The sequence below is a fragment of the Archocentrus centrarchus genome, chromosome 14 (assembly GCF_007364275.1).
Source record: "Archocentrus centrarchus isolate MPI-CPG fArcCen1 chromosome 14, fArcCen1, whole genome shotgun sequence".
NCBI lineage: Eukaryota > Metazoa > Chordata > Actinopteri > Cichliformes > Cichlidae > Archocentrus > Archocentrus centrarchus.
Window position 1 is genome coordinate 1,524,767 of NC_044359.1, and position 27,531 is coordinate 1,552,297.

Consider the following 27,531-nt stretch of genomic DNA (forward strand, 5'->3'; position numbering starts at 1 on the left):
AAAGCATATTAATAATCTGTGATCTCAGTACTGCACAAACTGTATTTCCATGTCACTTCACAATAAATCCCACACAGCTGTGGACAGAGTAGCTGAGCTGTGACGTCCTTTAACTTCAGTGACAAAAGAAGAAAGCAGTTAACACGGTGCTCCACAAATGTCTGTGGTGCAACATCCTGCTGAAGGATAGAAAGTAAAAGTGACTGAATATTTGTTCACATGTTGTCGTCTTCACTCAGCTTATTGCTTGTATTCTCTTGATGGTATTAAACACCAGGGGTTCAACAACACTCAGCTAACCCACCCTAACAATCAACCAGCTCTATCGGCCTCCTCTCAACTAACTTACCTTCCCACCCCATGTAGCCAATCAACCCAGCCCAACCTAACTAATGCAATCTAACCAAACCCACCACACTGCCAGCTTTTCCAAGTCAGCCCAACCAGCCACTAAAGACCATCCCACCCAACTGATGGGAAACCCACTCAACTAGCTGACCCCAGGTGAACAACCCACCATAACCAATCAACTTACTGCACCACCCCACCCCATAAGACCAGCTCATCCAACCTAACCAAATCCACCTACCCATCCCACTTTGCTCACTCAACCAAACCACCCACTCAGCCAACCAATCAGCCGACTCTGCCAATCCCAACTAACTCACCCAACTGATGAGAGACAGACAGAAACAGTACCGAACAATTAAGTTGTTCATTTTAGAGAAAACGAGACTGTCCGAAGAAAACAAGCTAACATCTTCACAACAAGCAATTGTTGCTTCACGATAAACAATAAATGTTTCCTATTAAAAATAAATAATCAATAATCTAATATTTGGGATCTAACCAACATGTGACCAGCAATCACTGCTGAAAATAAAGTAGTTTGGTTTTGTAAGAAAGATTTTGACTAACACCTGAAAGTTAAATTCTAACATAATTAAGGCCACACTGTTAACATCAGCAATCAAACAAAATAGTTGATGTTCTGCTCTCTGAGTCAGTCTCATCCTTTATAGAGACTGACACATACAAATAATGCAGAGCCAGCCGCCTGTCTCAGTCATCAGGCAGCCGGTGACTAAACCTGTCTCACCCTCGACATGTCTTACATCTGTCAGGCTGCTTTTATTGTAGGCATGAACCCTCTGAGCAGTTCTCTCTTCCCACATTCAACTTCAATTTCTCATATTTCTTTGCTTACATTCTCACATTTGTGCACCATTCTTTTCATTTGCATATTTTTCATGCTTTGGCTATCATCCTTCTGCAGACCCGGTACCTGTACTCTAACCCAGTGGTCCCCAGCCTTTTCTGAGCCACGGAGCAGTTTAGTGTTAGACAATATTTCCACGGACCGGCCTTTAAGGTTGGCGGATAAATGCGTCAAAATAAATGATATGACCGTCATCAAAAGTGTGATAGTATAATAATAAACGTGAGTCCACTTGGTATTCATATGCTCCTCCTGCCATCGCTCCAGCTGAATAACATCCTCTCTGTCCACAGTGGCCTCTGGTCCCCGTGGTAACGTTTACACGTCTTCAAAATAAGAGACGCAGTTACAGTAGAAAGTTGGACAAGTTGGATTCAAACGGCCCAGTTTGGACTCCAGTATCAAATTTTGCTGCAGTTGCTTCTGCTTCATCTCTGGATTTGCTTCCACAAATTTTATAATCTCATATTTTTGCTCGTAAGCGTGAGTTTGTAGCTCACGCTTGCCTCCTGATTGTCTCTGGTGAAATTAACTGATAAACACACTACAGCGTCTCCAGGCGTTGTTAGTGTGTGTAGTTGTGCATGAACGAGCCGGTGCATGGAAGTGGGCGGAGCTGAGGAGGGCTTCAGCGCTAAACTCACCCTACTTATGGATCACATTTAACTGGAAATGTGTTACAATGGGAGCAGATTTTTCACCCGAGGTAGGCGAAAATCTGACTGATTTAGGTGATATTTTATTGGAATTAATGTCAGGAAAAATCTGGACCTGCAGAAACCATCCGACTAGAGCGAAAATCCGATTTGTACGAGTTTGACTTCAGTGATTTTTACTGCGCATGAAAAATACAACTGACCATAACGCTGAGTCAGTGTGAGCCCTGAGCTGGTTTCTCCTGTCACAGCATTAAAGGAGGAGTTAGGGTTGAAGCGGGCTGCAGACATGCAGCTGATCCTCATGATGCTATCACACACTAACAGTGAATGTGTTGTTTGAGAATAATTAATAATTGGTTATGAGGCATAATCAATGATGTTGCTTTATTTCTTATTTCTTGGGGTGAATTTTTGTGCCAGTGCATAAAACATAAACTGTAGACACAGCATTCAAAGTTTACTTCTTATTATTACCAACTTAGGTGCCACATTCAGGTCACTGCCAGCTTCATGCCTAAATAGCATTTAAATGAGTTATAAATATATTTACTTGTTGTGCACTTGTTTTCAGGTGTAAACAGTCCTTGGAGAACAAAACATTTTGTTTTACCAGGATGTTAACATGTTCATTTCTGCTGTAAAGACATTTTAACCTCGGAGTCTATCTGGATTCAATCGCTTTTGGGACCCGCCTCAAACGGCCACTCGAAGAACTGCAGTTTCTGGCACTTCATGGTGCCTTCAAGATTCAGAGGCCCTGGTAGTGGATTTTATTATCCTCCACCAAAGCCAGATAAGTCACCCCCCTATTTCCTCTTTCTCAGCTAGGCTATACTAACTTCCTTTTGGCTTTGGCCTTCAACTGACAGACATGAGAGAGGCATCAATCTCCTCATCTCACACTCAGAACGATGGCAGATATGTTTTAATGAGCGAACTCTTGAGGTTTGGAACAGAGCTCGATAAGTAGGACTGAGGTCATGATTTTCACAGTCAGAGGAGAGCGAATGATGGAGAGAAGCCTGGCTCTTAATAAAAATGTTGCTGCAATGATAAAAACATCCTGCTTCAAAGGAAGCTGAAAGCAGTCTTTGGCAATATGTCACCATGTCTCATTCATGCCAGCAAATCAGCCTGAATTGAATGGAGGTGGACTGAATAGAAGTGAAATGAATTGAGTCTGGAGAGGTAGAGAGAGGGATGGGGGGGGTGAGCGTCCCAGTCTAACAGAGCATGTAACAAGGTTTTGAATGGAGCTTTAACCTGAGTGTGACCCCGTGTTAACACAGGCTCAGACTCTGCTGATGGCTCCATGAACTCGTACCCGGCTGCATCTTAAAAATCCAGGATGGGACCATTTCATGAAGAAATATGGAGCTTATTTTATTTTTTTTAGGCTGAAGTAATGGGTCGCGGCTGAGCGGCAGAAAATCCATCCGTCAGCAGAGATGAAATGAAGTAGAGAAACGTACTCCGAGCACAGAAAATGAAGTTCTTTATTTTGGTTAAGGTAATTTTTTGGGCTGTTAAATTGCTTTGCAACACCGTTCACCTGCAGGATTATTAATGAAACGAGTGTCAGACTGAATTTTACTGCAGCAAACACATAAAACAGTGATTTTAGGGGAACCTCTGTTCTGCTGAGTGTTGCTCTTTCTCAGCATGAAGTCATACTGCTGCTCACTGATCGTCACCTCTCTTCTTAACCGAGTTTTAACAGCTCTTTCCCAGATCTTCATGGTGTGGCTCTCCAGCTTCATCCCTCTGTAGTTACTGCAGCTCTGCACATCATCCTTGTTCTGGAAAATTGGCACCAGTACGCTTCTTCTCCATTCTTCTGGCATCCTCTCACTCTCCAAGATTGTGTTAAACAATCTGGTTAAAAAGTCCACTGCCCTCTCTCCTAGACATCTCCATACCTGCACAGGTATGTCATCTGGACCAACTGCCTTTCCACTCTTGATCCTCTTCATACCTGCCTTCATTTCCTCCTTACTGATTGTCCACATCCATCCTCCTCTTTCAATTCATTTATCAGCTTCTCAGAGTACTCCTTCCATCTTCTCAACACACTGTCTTCGCTTGTTAGTACATTTCCATTTCCATCCTTAATCACCAAACCTGCTATGCAGTGTATCAAGTACTTTCTCAGCATTGGGAGGGGTACAGTAGGTAAGGTAACGTTCACTAAGATTTGCTGTAAACCTAGTTTTATCTATTGGAGACCACCTGGCCAAACAGGAATATGACCAACTTCAGGGGAAAACTACTCTGAGCATCAGCAGGACATTTGATTTCTGGAGGGCTCGTTTGGTTTTAGGGTTTAAATCTGACTCTAAGCTTGTGGCTCTATGTTAGCATATCTAGTCTGCAGCTGCTGCAACTGCTCCAAAGGGACTCATTGATAAGAAAAGCAGTAGGAGCTGGGTATGGCAGGACTCTCCATTGTTATCCTGAAACACACATTAACATTTACAGTGTCAGTCAGAAGTCTGGACACACTCCTGTATGTCCTTACAGTGCAGGACAGTACGGGTCCATATCTCATTGATGTTTTGGCCAGTGTTCGCTCACACATGAACCTGAACAACAGGACGGTTCATTAATCACAGAGGTGTTCTGAGGTGATGCAGAGGTCTGTTAAAGTTTGGGTCTTCACACTCCATCAGACGGAGCAGCTGTAATATCTCAGCTCCTCCTCTGAGTCCTCAGCAGTGGAACTTTGCACATTAAATATCAGCTGTAATCACTGAGCAGCAGCAGCATGGGAGCCAGCTCACTCACATTTTAACTCACCGCCCTCCCTGAGGTCCAGATGAAGACGGGAGGAGGAGGAGGAGGAGGAGGAAGAGGCGGGAGGGAGACGGAGGAGAAATTAAATGGTGATTCTCGCTGCCAGGACTCGCCTTATCAGGAGCGTACAGATTGAGACGACAGAAGGAAGGAACACGATTGCCCCACTCCCCATAGTTGGTGTTATTTGTTGTTTGTTGGTGTAGAAAATAAAAAATAAAGAGTAGTCGTGTCGGACACACTGAGAAAGGAAGCCGGTGGAAAGAGGAGCGAGAGAGAAACAGGAAGAGGGGGGGAGAGCTGATTTGGGTTGCTGGTGACATTTCGCCCTTGAGGACTCACTTGTAGTTACACGCTCAGTTGAATGCCTCAAATGTGAAATGAGGATAAAGTGCAGCGTTAAAAAAAGAGCGCCGCGTCTATCGCCTGGAAAGATGTTTTATCCTCAACAACACAATTTGGCAAATAATGGCAGAAAGGAAAAGCTGGCTGTCAGACACGAGGGCTAGCTGCAGAGAAAGAGGGGATTATCTTTAATTAATAATCTTAATCTTTAATTTCATGTCGGACAAACAGAAGCAATATCAGATGCCAGAGTGGCAGGATAAACGAGGAAGATCCAGAATGTATCGAGAGAGGAAGTAACAAAGGAGAGGGGAGCAGGGTTTTAAAAACCTTTCACTGTCCTCTGATAATTCAATTCAATTTTATTTACACAGCACCAAATCACCACAGTCACCTCAGGGTGCTTTATGCTGTAGGTAAAGATCCTGCAGTCAAAACGCACCTGGTGACTGTGGGAAGGAAAAGCAAAAGCTAATTGTTGGATTAAACAACGGTTTGAATTCTGAACGCTGATGTTTAATAAACTGCTTCCTGACCTCAGAGAGGTCAAAGGTCACAGTTGGAGCATGTGGTTTTCCTCCCTTTTTCAAATGATAAATTAACCAAGTGTGTTTTATGCAACTTTAGTGCATTAGAGCTGCATTTTTTCAATACTGATCTACTTCTTAATTCCCCCGCCCCCGGGGGGGGGGGGGGGGGGGGGGGGGGGGGGGATCAGGGTATTGTTTTTTATATATTTCTCTGTTTGTTGGTTTGCTAATAATAATGCAGCAAAATCACCAGTCTGATTCATACCACGATGCATTGCATGAAAGAGGACGACTGACTCCTAAATCACCTGATTAAAGTTTTTGCCTTAATTGGGTCGAGGTCAGAGTTCAAGTTTTTCTGAAAATTTTGTGAACGTGATAACTCAAGAATGATGTTCAAATTCATGCCACAGATGCATCTGCTAAACATCTCAGACAACTTAGTTCCTGCCATAATAACGCCAATCACAGAAAGTGACTGAGGCTCATCTGCACCCCACTGAGATCTTCTGAGACCGGATAATTCTGCGTTCTAGTATTTGTGCCGCCTAAAGCTTCTGCTGGCAGGAAGCTGAGGAGGAGTGCTGGCAGCTGACAGTATTTTTTGTTCAAAACATCTTTTCATGGTTAATTCTGGTTTAAAACTGAAACCAGATTCTGGATTTGCAGGTTCCTCGGTTTTAACATGGGAAACTCCATTTACAATCATAAAAAGTTATCTTAGTCTTTAAACCTTGGAAAATTATGGATAACAGCACCTCTGTGTTACCTCTGTGAGTCAATGTTTGGAGAGTGACATGTTTGTCTGCTAAAATCGGCCTGAGGTGTGGTTTCTAATGCTCAGCACCACTTGTTATGTGTTTGGATTGATTTCTGTTGACCTCAAACACAAAGACCACTGACCATAAAATACTACTTATATACATAATAATATATGTTTGTTACCAGAAAAGTTCTTTTCTCCAGAAAAGAGTTTGGTTACTCTGCAATGATCTTTGTCTATTTGCAATATGTTGTGTAAACCTTCCTTCCTTCCTTCCTTCCTCTCCCTGAATAAGTAGAAACCTGATGTAATGAGTTACACTAACATAGTTTGAAGGGGCTGCCCAGTTAATTGAATTTTAATCTCAATTATGGCTTCCCACATTTAATGAACATATGACAGAGCTCAAAGCAAAACAAATCAAACACCCTTAAATCACTGCCTGACCGCATGTCTGCATGTGCTAATCACACCCTATGCAGGCTGACACCTTCTGGAAGTACTCTGAATGAGTAACACTGTGGAAAAAATAAATATACCAAAAATAAATAAATAAATCAGATATCTGGCACAGGAGAAGACTCGTACCTCGGAGCAGATGATCATCCACTGTTTAGAAATATGTGATGATGATGTTTAACCATGAACACATCAAAGAGTGCAGCTAACTTATTCAGCCACCTGAAAACACACCACAAACTGCAGTATAATTAATGCATGAAAGACTGGAAAAACAATGCAACACATGCTAACACAAATCCTCCAACAGCAACTCAGACGTCCATGAAAGTGAACCTGTACATCACATCAATGTATCATCCAGCTCACAAAATGCTGTTCAATTTCAGTTCAATTCAATTCAGTTTTATTTATAAAGCACCAACTCATAACAAACAGTCGCCTCAAGGTGCTTTGTATTGTAGGTAAAGACCCTACAATAATACAGAGAAAACCCAACAGTCAAAATGACCCCCCATGAGCAGCACTTGGTGACAGTGGGAAGGAAAAACTCTCAGGAAGTGAAGTCGCTGCTGAGCCTTCTTGATAACAGCTGTGATGTTATCTGACCAAGAAAGATCAGCAGAGATGAGGACACCGAGAAACCTGAAGGTGTGGACCCTCTCCACACGCTCACCGTTGATGTAGAGGGGAGCTGGGTCAGTCCTGTGCTTCCTGAAGTCGATGATGATCTCTTTGGTTTTCATGGTGTTCAGTACCAGGTTGTTCTCTGAACACCAGGCTGTCAACTTCAAGACCTCCTCTCTGTAAGCTGCTTCATCTCCCCTCTCTCTGTGGTGTCATCAGCAAATTTGACGATGAGATTGTTATTGTGGGCCGGACTGCAGTCATGGGTATAGAGGCAGTACAGGAGGGGGCTCAGCACACAGCCCTGTGGGGAGCCAGTGCTCAGTGTGCAGGTGGAGGAGAGATGGGGGCCAAGTCTCACAGTCTGGGGCCGGTTGGTTAAGAAGTCCTTGATCCAGGAACATGTGAGAGGGGGGAGGCCCAGGGTGTGCAGTTTGGTGGTGAGAATGTCCGGGATGATTGTGTTGAACGCTGAGCTGTAATCCACAAAGAGCATGCGAGCGTAGCTCTGCTGCTGCTCCAAGTGGCTCAACACAGAGTGGAGATCTACAGCGATGGCGTCCTCTGTGGATCTGTTTGCACGATATGCAAACTGATGGGTGTCGAAAGTGGGGGGGGGTCCTTGATGTGCTGGAGAACCAGCCTCTCAAAGCACTTCATGATTACCGGGGTGAGGGCCACAGGGCGATAATCATTTAGGCTGGTGACAGATGACCTTTTGGGCACGGGGATGATTGTGGCTGTTTTTAGGTGCGGGGGGGGGGCTGCTTGGGCAAGAACTGCAAGAACTTCAGTTTTATCTGAATTTAGAAGCAGGAAATTAGAGGTCATCCAGGCCTTAATGTCTTTAAGACATTCCTGCAGTTTAACTAATTGATGTGTCATCTGGCTTCATTGATAGATAAAGCTGAGTATCATCTGCATAACAATGAAAATTGATGCAGTGCTTTCTAATAATACTGGCTAAGGGAAGCATGTATAATGTAAACAGAACCCTGTGGAACTCCATAATTAACCTTAGTGTGTGAAGAAGACTCCCCATTTACATGAACAATTTGGAGTCTATTAGAAAGATCATTTCTGTATTTGTCTGACACATTGGCGCATCCCTATTTATGGTTCATTTTGACAATGACAATTAATAGATTAACTGAACAATCTACAAGCTTTTATAGTTAAGGCAGAGGGGACATTCTTTTTCTTCTGCTGCTAAATAAAGGCTTGGTGGTTCATGCAGCCCTTACACACACTGATTTGTTGCCTCTTCAGTGAATTGTGGGTAAATCTCTGTGGACGACTGAAATGTAAATGTAGACATAAATGTTCAGACCCTGAGCAGATAGATGGGATTTGAACTTGCAACTGTGGGGGGAGGCAACACATGTAGGGACGCTCCAGAGCTGTGTGTGTTTGTGTGTGTGTGTGTGCGTGTGTGTGTGTGTGTGCAGTCTGCATTCTCAGCAGGAGATTATTGCATTGATGCCTCAGAGGCAGCAGTTGCCTAAATGACTTTAGACTCCGTGTGTGTGGGGGGTGTGGGTGGTTGTGTGCGCGAGTCTGATTCAGCATGTGGATGTGTTTGTGTGTGTGTGTGTGTGTGTGTGTGAGAGAGAGAGAGAGCGAGACAGAGAATGGTGTATCACCCTGAGGAAGGCAGCCATTTAATTTATTATTCAGCATTGCTACTAAACACATTAATTAGAGCCTGAGGTTGGGACGGGTTCACAGTGCCACTCAGATCACTGCGAGTTGGGATTAAAACTTCATCTCTTCTAATTTTGTTTGAACTGAAGGTCTCATTGTTGGCTTCCTGGTCGTGGACACCTGGCGATTCCAATCCTTTAAAGGGGACATGAAACACTACGTGTATAAAGACTATTTTACACCATTGAGCCTGCTCTAAAACATTTAACTCTGCCTGTGAAGCTGGATTTAAGAAATTAGTGTTTAAAGTTACAGTTTTTAGAGCATTTGTAGCACCATCTTGTGCCAGTTCAGAATGTGATGTCACTGGGTTGGCTGGTTGGTTGCCGCTAACAGACTTACATTAGCTTATGTTAGCTAACTAGTGAAGGAAACGTTAACCTCTGTTAAAAACCAAGGATATACTGTCCACGTTCACTCTGTTTCTTTAGCAGCCAGTGGTTCTTTGTTGTAGGCTAGCTGCACTCAAACGGGAAACTACAGCTGTTAGCTGTGATGTTCAGGTTTGTAGAGCCCCAAGAAACCCCTGGGCCACCCCCAGCCCTCTGCTAGTCACATGAGGAGACGAGACTACTGCTGATCACCCCCACTAAGTGATGGAATTGATCAGTGGGGACCAGAAAGAATCAAATTCATCCAACTGGTTTTTAGAGGAGGCAGACATTCTGTCCAGACTGAAGTAATCTAGAAGAAAAGTCCTATATTGAGTAACACACAGATGCTTTTTTGATTTCCAATTCATGAGGATAGTTTTCTTAGTGATGCGTAAGGCAGTAAGAACTGCGTGACATGTTTGCTTTCATATCTAATTCACTTACATCACCTACATGCACAGTTTGGGTGAGGTTTGGGTAAAGCAACTAACCCATGTGGATAGGTCTTCACATATCCTCAGTCAGAACCTGTAAACAGGAGTTCAGTACCATATAGCATGCATGTAGTTCTCAGCATGGTTGCCTATACAGTGGGTCCTGTATAGTGAGTTCTATGGAGATTTTTGTGTTGCTTACGTTGTACACTGGGGCTTTTAGTCATTTTGAAAATGTTTAAGCAAACTTGTGTCCAGACGTTTTGATCTGGATTGATGAGCAGTTACAGTGTTTGATACTGGAGCTAATGAAAGGCAGATCAGAGATCTTTACTATTCCATAGAGTGCTTGTTCTAGGTCCAGCCATGGGCTGTCTAAAAAGCTTGATTTGATCCATTTTGAAACATACTGCAATCTATGTGCTAAGAAATATTGATAGTTCTAGACCACCACTGCATTTTAGCTTTTTCAGAGTTTTCAAACTTTATTTGTGATGGTTTGTTTTTACATAACAATTTTGATATGCTTGCCTAGTGACTTAAACCAAGTGGCAGACGGTTTGTTGGGGATCAGTGAGAACAGATAATTGATTTTTGGCAGAATCATCATTTTGATTGTGGCAACCCTTCACATGAGTGATATACTGTAGATAATGTAACCCACACATGAAATCATCCACTATGATTTTTAGTAGAGGTGTGTGATTCAACCAGACCACGTCTGAGAGCCTGTCAGAAAGATTTATACCTAAAAATCTAATGTTACCTGACTAATGGGGTGGTGGAGGTGAAAATTCTGAAAATTACAATTCAGAGGCACAACTAGTTTACTCCAGTTAATGGAGTAATCTGATATAGATGAGATCTTATCTATAAGTGTGATCGTCTTAGAAAGAGAGGTTTGTGAGTTCCCAAAGGAAAAGTAATACATCATCAACATACAGGCTTATATTGTGGTCTATATTTTAAGCTTGGATTCCTTTAATATCTACATTTTTTGGCTTGGTGCTGCTGGTTGCTCAGTGAAGATGATATAAAGTGAGGGGCAGCTGTATTTTGAAAACTTTGATTTCAGCGGTCTATCACCATCTTGTTATTTTGTTTTTTGGGGAAGTTTTTTTTTTTTTTGGTTATCTGAGCCAGGAATGACCATATTTGGACTAGATAGTGTACAAGAGGTGTAGTTCAGTGACCAGTCAGCTTAGGTGACTGGTCACTGAACCTCGCAGACAGGTAGCAGCTACAGCTGGTAGTTATCTGCTACAGGTAGGTATCTTTGGTGTCCAGCTGTTGGTCAAATAATCCAAAATTTATAACTGCAGTTTGGGGCCTTTATGTTGATGTGATTGTTTGCTCAAAGGCTAACTCTCCTAGGGTGCGTAAGCTGACAGACAACAGCTGGTGGTCGATCCTGAGTGTGAGTACATCGGCAGACTTGTGATGGTAGCAGAATCGAAGGTTCCAACTCAACCCAAAGTGTTTCAGGATGAATTTATGTATTTTTTGTATAATCCAAGTCAACACAGTGAAAAACAGGGCAAATGTTACATACACATACTACAAGAAAAAAGGTGGCGGTCTAAAGAGAAACAAAACTGATGATCCTGTTGCCAGCTGACTGCATGTGCAAGAAGTCTTGGAAAAGCTAAGCTAACAAAAGTTAGCTTAAGTTAGCAAAAGCTAAGCTAACAAAAGTTAGCTTAGCTTTTGTTAGCTAAGCTAACTTTTTAGCTTAGCTAAAAAGCTAAGCTAACAAAAGTTAGCTTAGCTTTTGACGTGAATGAAGCTTCACAGGGAACCACAACACATGAACCAAAAATGTCAGGTTAACAAAACGTCTGTTCTTTGATTTTAAATCACACACAGTGATTTTTTACTGATGCCACCTGACTCTAACATGCTGTCTTTTTGTTGTAGTGTTCACTGTTGTACAAAAAAGAAGATAAACATAAATAGAAAGGGGACATTTAAAGGGTATTTAAACAGAGGGCTCACGTCTTCACCGCTCCTGTCTGTGGTCTCATAACGTCCCATTCTGGGCTCTTTATAATGTCACACACTTCCAGCTCTCACTGTACGTCAGCTCTCATCAAATAAATGGTGAATATAAATGTCACCGTGGAAGGTTTGGCGCTGGAGTTACTCCTCGTTGTGTTTCTGACCTGACTGCATGTCACTCTGTTAGAAGTGACAGTGAGTCGGACTGGCCGAGTGACAGAAACGCCGAACCACGCAGTGAGACAGTGACCTGATCGTGGGCTGTGTGTCTGCGGGCTGTACTGTTTGCTCTGTGGAGGAGAGTAAACAGTCGAGCCGCCGAGGAGGGGGAGGATGATGATGATGATGATGACGGTGAAAGCCTCAGGTTAATAGACGTCCTCACAATTACCCGCCTGTTCCCCTTAGCGGAAGAGTCCTTCCTTCCTCCCCTCTCTCCCTGCAAACATGAGGGTGATGATGGTTATTCATCACAGACAGGCAGAGATGGACCGATGTGTCAGGAGGATGCACGGCTCTGTGGGTAGATGCGGTCTCAGCTGTGGGCCCCACGGCGCTTGGCGTTGTCAACTGTGGGCTGTGTTTAAATAAAGCTCTGTCTAAAAGCCTCAGGTGGCGAGGAGCGAGATGTCTGAGTGGAGGAGCCTCTGCGGGTACGAGGCGAGGTCAGCCCGTTCTCTGAGAGGCTGCGATCGGCGTCCTCGTTCACTCTCTGGCTTCCTTATGTTGAAGGTGGCTGGAATCAGGACAGCTGTGCTTTAAACAGCTGTGGTGGTGACAGAAGTGCTAATCATGGACCTCATGAAAAATGATGGGTTTCTCCATCAGGCAGTGGATGCGTGCAGGAGTCTGGAACAAAAAAAAAACATATTTTCATTAGTTTTTATTTGTGCTCATAAAATCTTACAGTAAATGTGTTATTTTCCCGTCATTCTTGATTCAGCAGCTCTAAGGCTGCGCTCGGACTGCAGGTGAAACGTGTTCGGTCTTGTTTTTAGTAGTTTTGCCCAGCGGGTGAAAGCAAAACAGGGAAAATTAAACCAGCCATCAAGAGGAAAATGCAAACCACAAAGATCCAAATGGAAGGTGGGCTAATAAACCTATAACACTGGGCTTCGTGCTTTTCCAGGTCTCCTCCGTATTTTCAGGTCATGGACCTTCCATTTCTCCCGCCCTCAGACTTTATCGTGAATAACTTTATCGTGAATAACTTTATCGTGAATACAGGAATGCTTCTTTTTATGGTTGTTTAATGCACCCAGAATGTATCTGAAAGGCAGCACTCTCAGAAACAGTTTCCACCCGTCTGTCAGCACAACCGGGAACCACACAGCCAGATTCAGGAGGCGTTCAGCTGATCTCTGATCTCGGTTTCCACGTTTCACAAATGAAACAGACCAGGGTGTCCTAAGAGGATCAGGGCAATTTTGCTGGCCTTAGTATTTCCTGTATTTTATTCTGCGTTTAATTGTCACATTTATTGTTGATGTGTGTGACACAGAGATGAGTACTGGACATTTTTGAAAAATACGGAACAAATCATTTAATTTAATTGCCAAATAAAGGACGACTCCGTATTTTAGGGGCCGGGTGGTAACCCTGCTCTGTGCAGACACTGCTGCTGGCTCCTCCTCTGATTATGCCAGCTGTTCTTTGACAGCAAAGACAGCGCAAGGAGCCAGACTTCAGACCAGAGCTGCAACGATTCATCGACGTAATCAATGACGTCGACTACAAAAATTAGTCGACGTGGAATTTTAACGTTGAAGTGTCCTGTTCTGAAACCCATCCTTCCATTTTCTGCCGCTTATCGTGATTTTGTAACTGCAGTACACTACAGGAAGATAAGGGGGCAGTATTGCCTCCATTATCTGCCAAAAACAACCAACGAAGAAGAACAACGTGAACAACATAATGACGGTGGAGCAGTGAGGAGGGCGGAGAAAATGAACGAAAACGCAGACAGACTGTCAAAGGTGTGGGAGCGTTGGAGAGAAACCAAATAAAGCTGAATGCAGAGCAGAGCTTTCCCTCCGGCACCCTGGAGCGGTGACGTCAGCTCTGGATACGTCAGTGCGTCGCTGATACCTGTTAATGTTTGTACAGGTATGTTTCTGTTAGCTTACCTGTCGGAGACAAGCTCTCATGGATGGTGTTTGCTGAGCGGCAGCTAACGAGTGAAGGACAACAGGAGCAGCTACGATTTATTTCTCACATTAATATCAGCGTTTGCACTTTTGGACAGAGGCCATTTTTATTTATTGGCACATTATATTTTCATTTAAAAATAAAAATTGTATTCACTTTGATACGCTTTGTTTAGTTGATATTTCTTGTGATGGTCACATTAACCAAATTATTTAAGCATTAGAGTCAAACTCGTATTTTTATGGGTCATAATTTTTATTTCATTATATTTCAGTTATTTTTCAGTTCAAATGTTCCTTCATTTAGTTTTTATTGTTATTATTATTAATAATAATAAAGATGATAATAATGGGTTAAACTGCAAGTGGAACACTGAGCTTTGATTCAGTTTCAGATCAGTTCAAACTGGATTATTGGCGACATTTAAAAAAATACAGTGAAAAGCCAAAATCATGTAAAAAAATCAGCCCGAATCACAGAAATAAATCCATGCTGAACACAGCATCGGTCCCATGTGACATAAAGGCAGCATCAGCATTTAGACCAAAAACAAGGAATGCGCCTGGCTCTGCCAAATTTCAATAATCTGCCTGCCAGCATGTCTTCATGCTGCTAATCAACCCTTTATGGGCTGTTTTGTTAATCCCTAGAAAGCTGAAATGTTAAAATGATTGTTTGGTTGCCATACACTTAATCTGAGACTCGGGGAAATCATTGACAAGGCCTAGGAAGAGTCTCCCGTTCAACGTCTGATGCTGCGATTTGTCCTGATTACGTACTTCCAGGAGAAACAGTAGGAATGATAATAAAAACTGCAGTTGTAGTAAAAGTAATTTAACTATGCAACATTTTTACAAAAGCCAATATAAAGCAATACAATGAGTCAAAACTCATTTAAAATCAATTTATGTACATTTAAAATAGTGAAAAGCTGAGCTTATTAATTCCACAGTGACAGCCGTTTATGTAACACTGCATAAATTAGAAACCACTTCATTGGCTGATCCCATAGGTTAAACATCTGGACCCCCGTCATGGGATGATTTTAATCTAAACATAATGAACTGCAAAGATTCCCAAGGCTCCGAGCATCTGTCGACTCTGTGCTGCCCGGCCCTCTCTGATGGACCGGCCTGTCGTCCCAGTTGGACAGCAGCGTTAATGCCAAGAGACAGATACCTCGTTAGCAGTGATAACATTCGCCTGAGGGCAAACGTCTATTGTTAGCAATGATAGCACGACCCCACAGGGGATGGTTATTTCCAGCGTGAGCCTGCTCAGGGGAGCTGGTCTGGCTGTTAGCATGTTAGCGCTGGCCACAGGGATTTGCACCAAGGACACACACACACACACACACACACACACACACACACACACACACACACACACAAAGAGAATAGAAGAGGACATCTGTCAGCACACATGTCTGATCTAATAATGATTTCTTGATTAGTAATTTGGCAGATTTTAGAACCACAAACAGTGATTTAATATGAACTCATAAAGTTTTCAACATTTTGATTTTAAAACTGTAATAACTGGAGTGTTTGAATTGTGCTCCGTGAATCTGTGGACTATTTATTAAGAAGTTTTCTCTGAATGAACAGAGATTCAACTGACAGTTATTAATAGTTGTCCTTTAAAATAAAACCAATCAGTTCCAATGTGACAACCTGGGGGCTCACTTATATTAGCATTATATTTGTAAATGAATAGCAATTACACAAGCTTACAGGTCAATTACTGCTGAAAGCAGGGCTGATGTTTCACTAACCTGACACACCAGATGGTTTTTACACAGAACCATCTGGAAGGTCATCACAGGAAACTGGAAAAGGGTGAGCACTAAAAAAAAAAGGCTATTGGATTAGAAACATATGTCTGTTACCATGTATCAACTTTTGAACTTCACCTTTTTTTAACCTTGATCACATCAGCGACCCACTACCAGCTGAACCAGTCAGTAAACTGACCGTGGAAACAAAGTCAAGCTCAAACTCTGGAAGGTTAGCTTCATGGTATCAGCTCGTCTCAGCTGATAGCTCAGTGGATTCCCTTCTAGGTCCCCCCCCGTTCATCGGACGACCACTTGCTAGTGCTAAAATCCCCACACACACTTCTTATTTATATGTGTGTGTATATATGGTTGCAGGTACAAAATACATTTCACTGTGCATTGTACTGTGTATAACTGTGCATGTGACGAATAAACACTATCTTATCTTATCTATCTTAAAAGCCGACCCCGTTTGCTAATTGCAGTGATAGCGATCAGTTCTGAGTTCTGATAGCGAGCCGGTAAAACTCTCAGTCCGGCGCCACGGCGCCTCAGCCCAACTCAGCCCAGCATCAGGCGATCAACTGCTGGCTAGAACCCCGTTCATGTGGATGTTACTTTAACATCTTTAAACATCCGCCCCTCGCAGCGATAGCACTCCTCTATGGCAGCTGCTTCCCTCAAAAAAAAATCATACTCTGCCACACCGGAAAGTAGAAGAGTCCGAGGCACTGACCCAGCCTTCAAACTCTGCAGAACTAAATTCGATTGCAGATGAGCTGAAGTACCCCCCCCCCCCCCCCCCCCCCCCCCCCCCCCCCCCCCGTTAGGAGCGGCGCTCCCTAATAGCAATGGTCTCTCCCCCATTAAGAGTCTAAGGTGTTGAGCCAGCCTTCAAACTCCCCAGATGCCAATCAAATCAAGCTCCAGAGTAATCCAAATGATCAAGCCTGACCTATGGACGCCCCGTGGAGCAGCCATTAAAGATGTCCTGGTACCAGACAGCTCATAATGCACCCACAGGTCTTACAGATCAGGGCTGTTCTGGTGGTGCAGAGGGGGCTTACACAGTACTGGCACAGGCGCGTTTACTGTTGTGACTCACCGGTGTAGATGCTTCCTTATTTCTCCTCATCTCCCTTCAGGTTTCACCCGTTTTAGCCTAAATGAGGATTTTTGTGGGTGATGACACACAAATATGGACATGATTTCATTCAGTCTAAATCCAGGAGGACCACAAAATGAGCCGGTGATTTACAGAATGACTTTTGGTGCCTCAGCAGTGAGTATTATTTTGTCTTAAGACTTAATCCCTGACTGTGAAGGATCTTGGAGTAATTTGATTAGAGCCATTGTGTGTGTGGGGATTTAGCATGTGGCAGCCCTTTGTGGGAAACAGGAAGCTGCTCTTCATCAGCTACACAGCGGCAGATAAGTCAGAAGTGACGTCTGTTTACCGTGAAGATAAGAACACGTTATCATCTGTTAGCTTATTACCACATGGAGATTTGACTGTTCTGTGTTGATGGGAAAACAAAAAAACGGGAGTGCAGATAAAACAATAAACGTGCATGAAAAATGGCAGAGTTCAGCACATTCAGGAGTGTGCACGTTTGTTTGAAGCCAGCTGAAGATGAGCTTATTAAAATGCCAAAGAAAGGCGACCCGAATGTGACAAGACAACGCTAAGAAGAGGGAAAAAATGCTGTCACGTTTTGCACCATTAAATCAAAGTGAAGCTCAGTGTGACTGAGGAGTCATAATAGAGTGTAAGAGCTATATTTTCCTTCTGGTTTGTTTGGTGACCTGGATTTCTGGACAACTGGAGCTTAAAACAACACAGACAATGAGACAAATGGTATTGTTAGAGAGGGAGGGAGGAGGTGAAAGAGAGGGCAGAGGATGGAGGGATTCATGCTGGCAGAGAAATGGAGGGCGATGACGAGATGTTTATTGTTGATGTCACGCTGGTTGGCAAAGAGCCGGTAAACACACAGGTCACAGGAAGGTGGGGACGACCACGAGCAGCAGTGTAACCTCCGGCCGAAGGCGTGGAAGCAAAACGTGAAAAAGAGTCGGGGCCCACAGCGTCAGTCTTTAAAGGGACAGTTGACCCAAAAATCAAATTCCCATTTCTATTCTGCTCTGTAGTGTTATTTATTTACTTGTATTTATTATTCTGGATTGATTTGGTGTGAGTTGCCCAGTTTTTGAGATGTCTGTCTTCCCTTGAATTTAATGGAAGTAAATGGCACTCGCCTTGTGGGACTGAAAGCACCAAAATAAAGGATGGCAGTGAGCGTGCCTCTTTCCAGAAATCATGTCCCAGCAACTCAAAAACTCCACAAACGTTGTCATGAGTGATGATTTTCTTTCTGCTGAGATCCGTTTCTGTATGTCTGGCTGTACCGAGAAGCTCGTGGCTGTGACAGGATGTTCATGTTCCTGCTCAGCAGAGCTATACTGTTAGCTAGCTACACCTGTTTGTTTGTTTGTTTGTTTTAGTCGCTGATGTAAATAATGGAAAGAAAATAGTTACGATATGAAAAGTTAACGACAAGATGGTGCATTTCATTTTTGAGTTGGCGGGTCATCGTTTACGGAAAGAGAGATTGTGTCAGAAATGAGGCAAATGGAAGGAGTCCGTCGGGCACTTTAATTACTGAAGATAGCAATGAGAGTCCAAAAAGGAAGACAAAGACTAAGGATAATGACAGGAACACTTACATTCACATGCTTGGAGCGCCGTGTAGAGGAAAGCAGATAAGTGGACAGATATCAGCTAAAAGCTTAATTTGCCTGGTTCTTCATTGAAATGGTGTGGCACAGTGACAGGCATGTGTACACTGATGGAAACTTCATTCTGTAGCTGTTGGGATTTTTTAGTTTGGACCAAAGTGCTGCACTGACCTACTCAAAGGGCTGTTTAAATGACCAGGTCAGTAATCCCTGTAAGCCAAAAGCTTCAGACTGCTCTAAACACTCAGTTTCAGACAGTTTTTTCTATTCTTGGATGTCTGTGATGTCAGTAAGACGTGTGGTCATTAAAGGCACAGAAGCCCCACCCACTGCTTTTCTCTTTATGAAGGACGGCCAATCAGAAGAGAGTTGGCCTTGAAGAACAAGGAGTTTAAAAATCTTCTTTTATACAGGGGAATAATGGTGGGGCGGCACCACGGCCCAGTATAAGAAGGATTATTATGAACTATGGATCATGCAAAGATGCTCTGGCAGATTCCAAGATTATAAATATGGAGCTGGAAATGAGCAGCATCAGAAACACCTCAGTTCTGATGCTGTACTCTTTTTCTTTTTTCTCACATTTGGATAATGGAATAATTTTACTGCAGTGCTGAAGGATGAGCTGAAGTTAGGAACTAGAAACTAAAGTCTCTTATTTTTCTGTAACAGCAGGAGCTGGTGTGAATATTCCCTGAACAACAGACTGTAAAACAAAATATTTCTTTAAATCTTAACTCTGTGTCGGCATCTTTCTTTGACAACCTCCCGAAAAAAATATATATTTTGCCTCACAGTTAATTGATAATAACTTTGACTTTCTGTTTTTGCCCCATTCCCATTTTTAGTAGAATCATAATAGTTCCACTTTGGGTTCTCCAGAAAAACTTAACTTTCTGTCCTCTTACTAGTCAGCACTTATATGAAAATATTGCCCATCCTGACCCAGTGTTGTCTGCTGTCAGAAGTCTAAATAGATGTTAATAAAACCCCGTTTCTCTTTATTTTTGTCCCAGTCTGCTCCCAGTTCTCTAAGGGTGTGTACGCCATCATGGGTCTGTATGACCGGCGGACGGTCAACATGCTGATGTCTTTCTGCGGCTCTCTGCACGTCTGCTTTGTCACGCCGTCCTTCCCCGTGCAGACCAACAACCAGTTCGTCCTGCAGCTGCGGCCCCAGCTGCAGGAGCCCCTCATGGCCCTGCTGGAGCACTTCTACTGGACCCGGTTCGTCTACATGTACAGCGCCGACTCAGGTGAGGACACCAGATGCAGCATGCAGTACAAATACCTTTTTTGCATGCATCTTAGCGATTTATGTTGAATTGCCAGTTCAGTAAGCAGTGTGAAATGACTCCAGAGTGATGTGTGTGGGCCTGAGGTGGGGATAGGGTCTATCAGTGTGTTTGTTTAGCTCAATATTCTCAGGTTTTTGTAGTCTGGGGGCTGTTTGTGGAAAAGCTCCAGTTTTAGGAGGAGAATGCTGCATTTGGTTGTGAGTGGAGGGCTGAAAGTAAGAGAAACAGATGCATTTAGAAACTGAAAAGCTTAAAATGGACCTAATCTGCTTTTCAGTGTTTGCTGTCCTGCGCTGCATTGTTTCAGTGATACATGCTCATAGGCAACAAGGCTAAAAAGATGGAGCGGGAAATTTGCAGAATTGATTTGTTCTCATCAAATGAAGTTTGTAGTGTTTCCTCCTGTCAGCAAACAGCAGGCGCTGCAGGAAGAGGGCAAACATGCCTGATCGGTCTGATCCTGAGGCCTCTGCTGTGAAGCAGCATATCAGTGGCTTCACTTACTCTGACGTCAGTCAGGCTAAGAGTCAGCATGGAGCTGGTCATCAGCTCCATGAGTTAACTCAGGTCTTATCAATCTGACTGGTGCATGCTCACATGGAGGAAGCAGAGTTGGCAGCATCTGACCAATCACAAACAAGCATGGGTGTACTGGCAGCAGAACAGCTGATTTTACACTGTATGACAAAGTTAAATACATATTGTAATATCACTGTTACACAGCAGCAGTGTGTGTGTGTGTGATAAGGAAAGCATTGTTCAGTGTGTACACTGTATCCTGATATTGTGTGTGTGCTTTAAGCACTTTGTATTAATAGTCTTTTTAAAGCCAGGAAGGAAAGATCCTCAGTGCGGTCTATGCAGACTAACCTCACTGCTCTGTCATCAAGGCCAGGGGAGATCTGACTGTAATTACACATGTCTGTTCCATCAGTGTGTCACTAAGATGGTTTCATAAGGTGTGTGAGGCGCTTCCTCAGTCCTTCCAGCTGCAGCCCCGGTGATGCTAAACTGTTTTAGGATTATATCACTAAGTTCAGCTTTATAGAACAATAACATAGCTTGTAGTCAACAGAGACAATGTTGTCCTAAGGATCTGTCTTTATTACAGGCAACAATTTCAGACTGCCGCTGAGATTATAGACTACAGGTGAGTGATAGAGGCTCAAAATTATATCTAGAAAAATTATATTTTTCTAGATTGTCATAAATATATATATGACAATCTAGAAAAAATACTGAACAACATTTTATCAGTGATGATTTCAGCGTGCAGGCAGTAGAACGTATTAGTGCAAAGAAAATAAAGGGCATTTTCCATCCTCCTTTTTCTAATGAGCTGCTGTCAGTCACTGCTGTCTAATTCTTAGAGTGAATCTTGACACAAGGTGTCAGCAGCAGCGTTATGGCGCAACAGCGGTGACAGCATGACTCAGCAGGTAGTGTTTCCCTGGAAATCTTAACAGACTGTAAGTCTGCAGGTGCCTCAACAGTACTGTCACAATATAAATGAGAAATTAAAAAAAATTTTCTACCTTTGATGTTGTGATGGGTTGAGCTTTGTTTGCTTAAAGCATGAGCAATCTTCACTGTGTGGAGTGGAGCCAGCGAGCACGCCGGTGATGCTCGATTGAGTCATTTGTTTACTTTTGGGCCACACATCACCAGCTGCTAGCTTCTACTCCTCACACACCGGCGACCGAGTGTTTTATTTAGCGGAAAAGGTTTTGCTGTGTCCACGTTTAGTAGGAGCCGTTTTCCTGCATATTTTGCAAAGCGACCCTGAATTGGATAAGCAGAACAGGGTGAATGGATGGATGGATGAAGGGTGGATGGATGATGGATGGATGGATGAAGGGTGGATGGATGATGGATGGATGGATGAAGGGTGGATGGACGATGGATGGATGGATGAAGGATGGATGGATGGATGGACGATGGAAGATGGATGGAGGAAGGATGGATGGATGGATGAAGGATGGATGGATGGATGGATGGATGAAGGATGGATGGATGGATGAAGGATGGATGGATGGACAGATGGGTGGATGGACAGATGGATGAAGGATGGATTTATGGATGGATGGGTGGGTGGATGGATGGACAGATGGGTGGATGGACAGATGGATGAAGGATGGGTGGATGGATGGACAGATGGATGGATGGACAGATGGATGAAGGATGGATTTATGGATGGATGGGTGGGTGGATGGATGGACAGATGGGTGGATGGACAGATGGATGAAGGATGGGTGGATGGATGGATGGTGCTTTGCAGGAGGTTGTTGAAGGAGCTCTCTTTTTAGCTTCTAAACTGTCCTCAGAGGCTGACGCGACTCTCGCTCTCAGACATGTCTGGGCTCGTCACATTCTTGTGTGTGCTGGGAACGTAAAGTATAGTTATATCACTGATATTGTAATATAGCACTGTCCTATGTGTAACAGCATGAAAATACAGGGTTAAACCTGAAATGACTTTGTTAACCCTGTTCCATGGTTCAGGCCTCTGATTCCTGTGATGAGCTTGGAGGTGATCATGAAGTCAGTGTTGTCTAATGCTGTTGGAGGCTCAGACTGAATATAGATGTTCATGATTCAGAAAACATATTTTCAGAGTAACTTTAATGTCAGTGTATTCAGACTCCCAAAAAACACAACAACTATAAATAATAAAGAGCTGCACAAAAAGATTCAGGCTATTCAGCTTCATCTGAACAACTTTACTTCAGTCTGCTGAACTCAGGCTGCAAAAACAACCTCAGTGAATATGAAGTCAGTGCCGTCATCTTGTGCAGACTTTCTTGACAAACTTTGTGCTGAAAACTTCAGGTTTGTTGTTTGAATCAAAGAGCTGGAGAACTGACACAAAGGGCTGTTAGCTCTGTGGTCCTGCCTCCAGTCTGAGCTGGTCTAGTGTCTCCCCGCGGCCCGTCATCTGTTATAGTCCATTTGGCAGTCTGCAGCAAACTGTCCAATCTTATTGCCTTTTTTACATCTACCCAGGAAGTGTTGCTGGAAATCTATGTGGTGTAATAGTGTGTAGCTGCAGTCTGTCCAATATTCTTGCTCCTCGACATCTGCTGAGGACACCAGCTGTTTGTTGGAGGCAGAGGGGCTTTCCTGAAGCTGAGAGCTTCCAGCACAGCTTCGGTTTATGTCCGCTCTCAGCATCTGCACACACTGAAACACATATTAGTGTCCCCGCTGGTGACGAAATCAATAAACATTCAGACTTTGGTTTTTAAGTAGTTGTACTCATAGTTTAGGTAGTTAAAAAAAAATCAGTTTTACACAATCTGAGCTCTTTTTTAGTATTCTGGCTCAGTTATTTTCTGTTTAAAATTGTTTGTGACAAAGAAAAGAATCAGATTGAAAAATTGAATTCTGCAATTGGAAAAAGTCTCAAAGTGGCTCCAAAAAGGAAATTACAGCAGCAGCAGAAAGGTCTGGACACAGCTTCTCATTCAGTGGTTTTTCATTATTTAAATATTGTCTGCATTGTAGATCAAATACTAAAGTCATCCAAACGATGAAGAAATGTCATGGTCCGGGGTCCGTTGGACCCCTGTGTGTGTTTTTGGTCTGGCTTTAATTTGTCTGTTCTGGGGTTTTTCTTGTGTTGTGTGGTTTTGTTCTGTTTGATTTTCTAGTTCCTTGTGTTTCCCAGTGTTCAGTGTCAGGTCTCCGTCTCTGTTCCCTTGTGTCACTTCCTGTTTTATTTTGACAGTCTCGTGTTCCCTGTGCTTTGTGTTTAGCTTTGCTTCCCCTCTGTCATTAGGTTCATTTGGTTCACCTGTTTTCACTTGCCCTAATTTCCTTGTGTGTATTTAAGCCCTCAGTTTTCCTCTGTTTGTGGTTGTGGTGTTGTCATTGTTTCCCCCAGTGTTTCCCCTCTCAGCTGTGTGTGTGTTCCAGTTTAGTATTTTTGTGTTTTCTTTCTCCCAGGCTTCGTGAATGTTTTTTGCCTTGGTCGAGATCTTGTTGCATTTTCGAGTTTTTATTTAAGATTTGTGAGCCTCCAGCAGTAAAGCTGTTTAGAGTAAAGCTCTGGTTCATGCCTCCTGCATTTGGGTCCACCCCTTCCCAGCACACAGCCCCCTCCGTGACAAAGAAATAATGTGTAATTATATAGCAAAGGAAAAAAGTGTTGAACCAGAATATGTTTGATATTTTAGATCCTTCAGAGGAGGCGCCTCCTGCTTAGACACAGCTTTGCACATCTTTCAGCTTTATGAGGCAGCCATCTTGAATTTCTCGCCCTCTTGTTGTGTTTGAGACCATCAGTTGTGTTGTGCAGAGGTAGAGTTGGTACACAGTGAACAGCCTTATTTGAGTAATGTTCTGATCCATATTATGGCAACAACTACTCAACTAAGTAGTTCTGCAGTGACTGTAAAAATCATGACCTCAGTCCTACCTATCAAACCTCATTAAAACTTATTAAAACTTATCCATCTTTCTGAGTCTGAGATGAGGAGATTGATCATCGATCTGAAAATTTTCAATTCAATTTTATTTGTATAGCGCCAAATCACAACAAACAGTCACCTGAACGCGCTTTATATTTCAGACCCTACAATAATACAAGATTTCAAGAACTGAAAGTATCCTTAAGTGCCGTCTCAAAGACCATCAAAGGTTATGATGAAACTGGCTCATCGGGACCGCCCCAGGAAAGGAAGACCCAGAGTTCCCTCTGCTGCCCAGGATACCGTCATCAGAGTTACCAGCCTCAGAAACATTAACAGCACCCAGATAAGAGCCCACCGACGTGCTTCAGAGTTCAAGTGTTTCCTATGTGTTCCTTCATAATGACTTCAGAAAGGTCAGAGAAGAGAAGCTGGACTTTATTGTTATGATGAAATCTGGTCTAATATGTTACAGAGGAAAATAAGACTAAAAACGAAGCCTTTCTCTGCTGGAGTACCGTTTCCCCCTTTCTCCCCTTAATCGTGTCCTCGGTTCCTGTCACGCTGCTTCGTGTTATTCTGTCTCTGTATTTTCTCCTCTGCAGACTCAGGTCGCACTTCTCAGTAAACACAGTGTTGAGGGCCTGTTTTCTGCTTGGCTGCTGGTGGACGACTCACAGTGACGGGCTCTCCACTGCCCATTGTGTGTGTGTGTGTGTGTGTGTGTGTGTGTGTGTGTGTGTGTGTGTGTGTGTGTGTGTGTGTGTGTGTGCGCATGCTAGCACTCCAAACAGATGTGTACAACTTCACCAACCCTGCCATTTATTACATGAACTTGCCGGCCTGCCCCGACCTTTATTCAACACACAAGCGGATAAAAAGTTATCAAGCCTGACTCATCCCATAATTGTATTTCTGTGTTGTTGCCATGGATACAGGCTTACAGATGTGAGAGGCTGCTGGAAACAGTAGTTACAGTGAAGTGTTTTCAGCCCGGTCCTCTCATCCTCCTCTTCTTTCTGGCCTCCTCATCCTCTGCCACCTTCTCCTCTCCCCTCTTCAGGTTGATATTTCTTGTAATGGGCATTTTTTCCCATTTAAAGGGTTTTAGGAATGTTTTCTTTGTCTTAGGTGAGGATCTAAAGATGTTTGCTGTACAGATTTTTCTAGCACAGCCTGGAAACCAGAAAAATCTACAAGCCATGGCTTTATTTGCTCTGCAGAATGTGTCCCACACTCCTTCCTTTTAGACAGATTTCCACCCAGTCTTGCTGGTGCAGGACCAATCACAGCTGTTGATGACTGCATGCAAGTATATACAGGGCTCAATCAAACTGTATTCACCCAGGTGTAGTTTGATGGATGCTATTTTTAATGGTGGTGGGATTAGTTTGATTTTGTACTGTCACAGGCTCTGGCTGCAGAAAGGCAGACGTGAGCACGTGTGTGGAGATGCTCACTTAATGCTGTAATTAGGTTCTTTCAGCCAGCCAACCTTTTCCTGTTCTGGTCTCTGGAGCTCCTGAAGGCTCCTCCTGAACCACTGTAGCTCAAAGATTTTGAGCTGTGACAATAAAGCCGTCCTCTCCTGTTTTATGAACTGTCCAGAGTGCTGAAGAAGCGTTTACACGTTCCTTCCATCCTGCAGTCTTCTCTCTGTTTTTACTTTTCTTCTTCTTCACCAACAAGGTGCAGTGGTTGATGTGGATGAGCTGGACAGCACAGAGTCAGTCCACTGATTCACAAAGGAAAAAACAGCTGGACATACAGACGGGCAGCAGCTGTAAAGGAAATAAACCAGGGAGAGGAAATGAACAGTCTCTGTGTAATTGAACATGAAACTGTGTGTGTGTGTGTGTGTGTGTGTGTGTGTGTACGTATGTTTGTTTCAAGACCTGAGTTCACCACTTGACCCTGAAAGGTGGTTATTGTGATAACGTAAAGTGTGTGTGTGTGTGTGTGTGTGTGTTAGATATTTAGATACTAAACTGGTGATGCGGCTGTAGTTATGTCAATGACACACACACACACACACACACACACACACACACACACACACAGGCTGTACAGAGAAACTGAGGGAACAACAATTTAAAAAATGACTTTTTGACAGCTTTTTGTCTTTTATTTTTTTTAATGCTGAATATCTGCATTTGCAAACTGAGAGAAATCAAGTTCAGAGAGTTCAGATTATGACAGCTAACCAGTGTTAACATTTGGTAGTGAGCACTAAACGGCCATCGAGCTGCAGTTTTCTTAAATGAAACCACTGAGGGGAGCAGGCACTGGCCTGCGAGCCGTACTAAGAAGCAAAGTTCATAGCCAGGCTGCAGAAATTGTTAATCTTCATCATTCATGCATTAATATGTTTGCTGCAGATATCAACTGTACCCTGGAGCATGCAGTAAGTTGTACCCTGATATACCCCTGCAAGAAGTGAACCACCTTGATAATACTGAAAACCCAGAGTTAATCCTGAAGTTATCTGGATTAGCCCAAATTCTGCTTCATGTTTCAGGTCTCTGATGCGTTCAGGGCCCAGTTTAGGCCCTGAGTTGGCTTTGTGATGGTTGTAAGTTGGGGTTGGCCCCCCACACATACACACTGTTTCTTTAATAGCTTCTGAGGGTGGGTGGAGGCTGATGCTGTAATTCTACAGTAAGAGATCTAATGGGGGAAAAGAGCCTGGTATCTCTGTCCCTGTTCCCACCTGCTAACTCTTTCTACTTTTCTCTGTCATCCTCGTTTCTTACTTTAGGATATCCATTTGAATTCCCTGTTTTCTCCCCTTGGTTTCCTCTATCCTCATGTTTTCTACAGCACTGCTATCTCCCCTCATTCCTCCCTCTCCTCCTCCTTTTGAATCTTTTCTCTATTTTTTCCTTCCCTTCCTTTTACTGTTTATTTTTTCTCTGTCACCTGATTCTCTGTCTGCTTCCTTCTGTGCTTTTCCTTTCTTCATGTTCCTCTGTGTCAGTGGTAAATGACATGCATGCAGCAGATTTATGGATATTAGATGTAGAAATAGGAGCTGATTAGTGTCTGTGTTTATAAAAAGTTGTTATACATGTTCTTCTTTCTGTTTTGTGAACACCTCCTTTCTTTCACTCCTTAATTTGAATCTTCTCCCTTCCTCCCTTCCTAGTATTAGTGACTGACACTCGCCCTGTCAGCGTGGGTGTCTTGCTTGGCTGTACGTCTAATTGAAGGTTGTACATTATCATTAACACACTTGACTTGCTGAGCTGATCCTCG

General features: G+C 43.2%; 1 protein-coding gene across 6 annotated transcripts in view; it reads left to right on the forward strand.

Annotated features, from left to right (window-relative positions):
* Positions 1-27,531, forward strand: part of LOC115791590 (glutamate receptor 1-like) — a 118,392-nt gene that overhangs the window by 30,822 nt on the left and 60,039 nt on the right. For 2 of the 6 annotated variants that reach the window (XM_030745719.1, XM_030745714.1), the window contains exon 3: positions 19,586-19,825. In XM_030745719.1, the coding sequence (XP_030601579.1) occupies positions 19,586-19,825 (240 nt within the window). Of the gene's footprint in view, positions 1-11,095; positions 11,174-11,714; positions 11,728-13,811; positions 14,012-17,028; positions 17,113-19,585; positions 19,826-27,531 lie in introns of those variants that run through there. The other 4 variants (XM_030745717.1, XM_030745716.1, XM_030745715.1 and 1 more) reach the window with 4 other exon arrangements.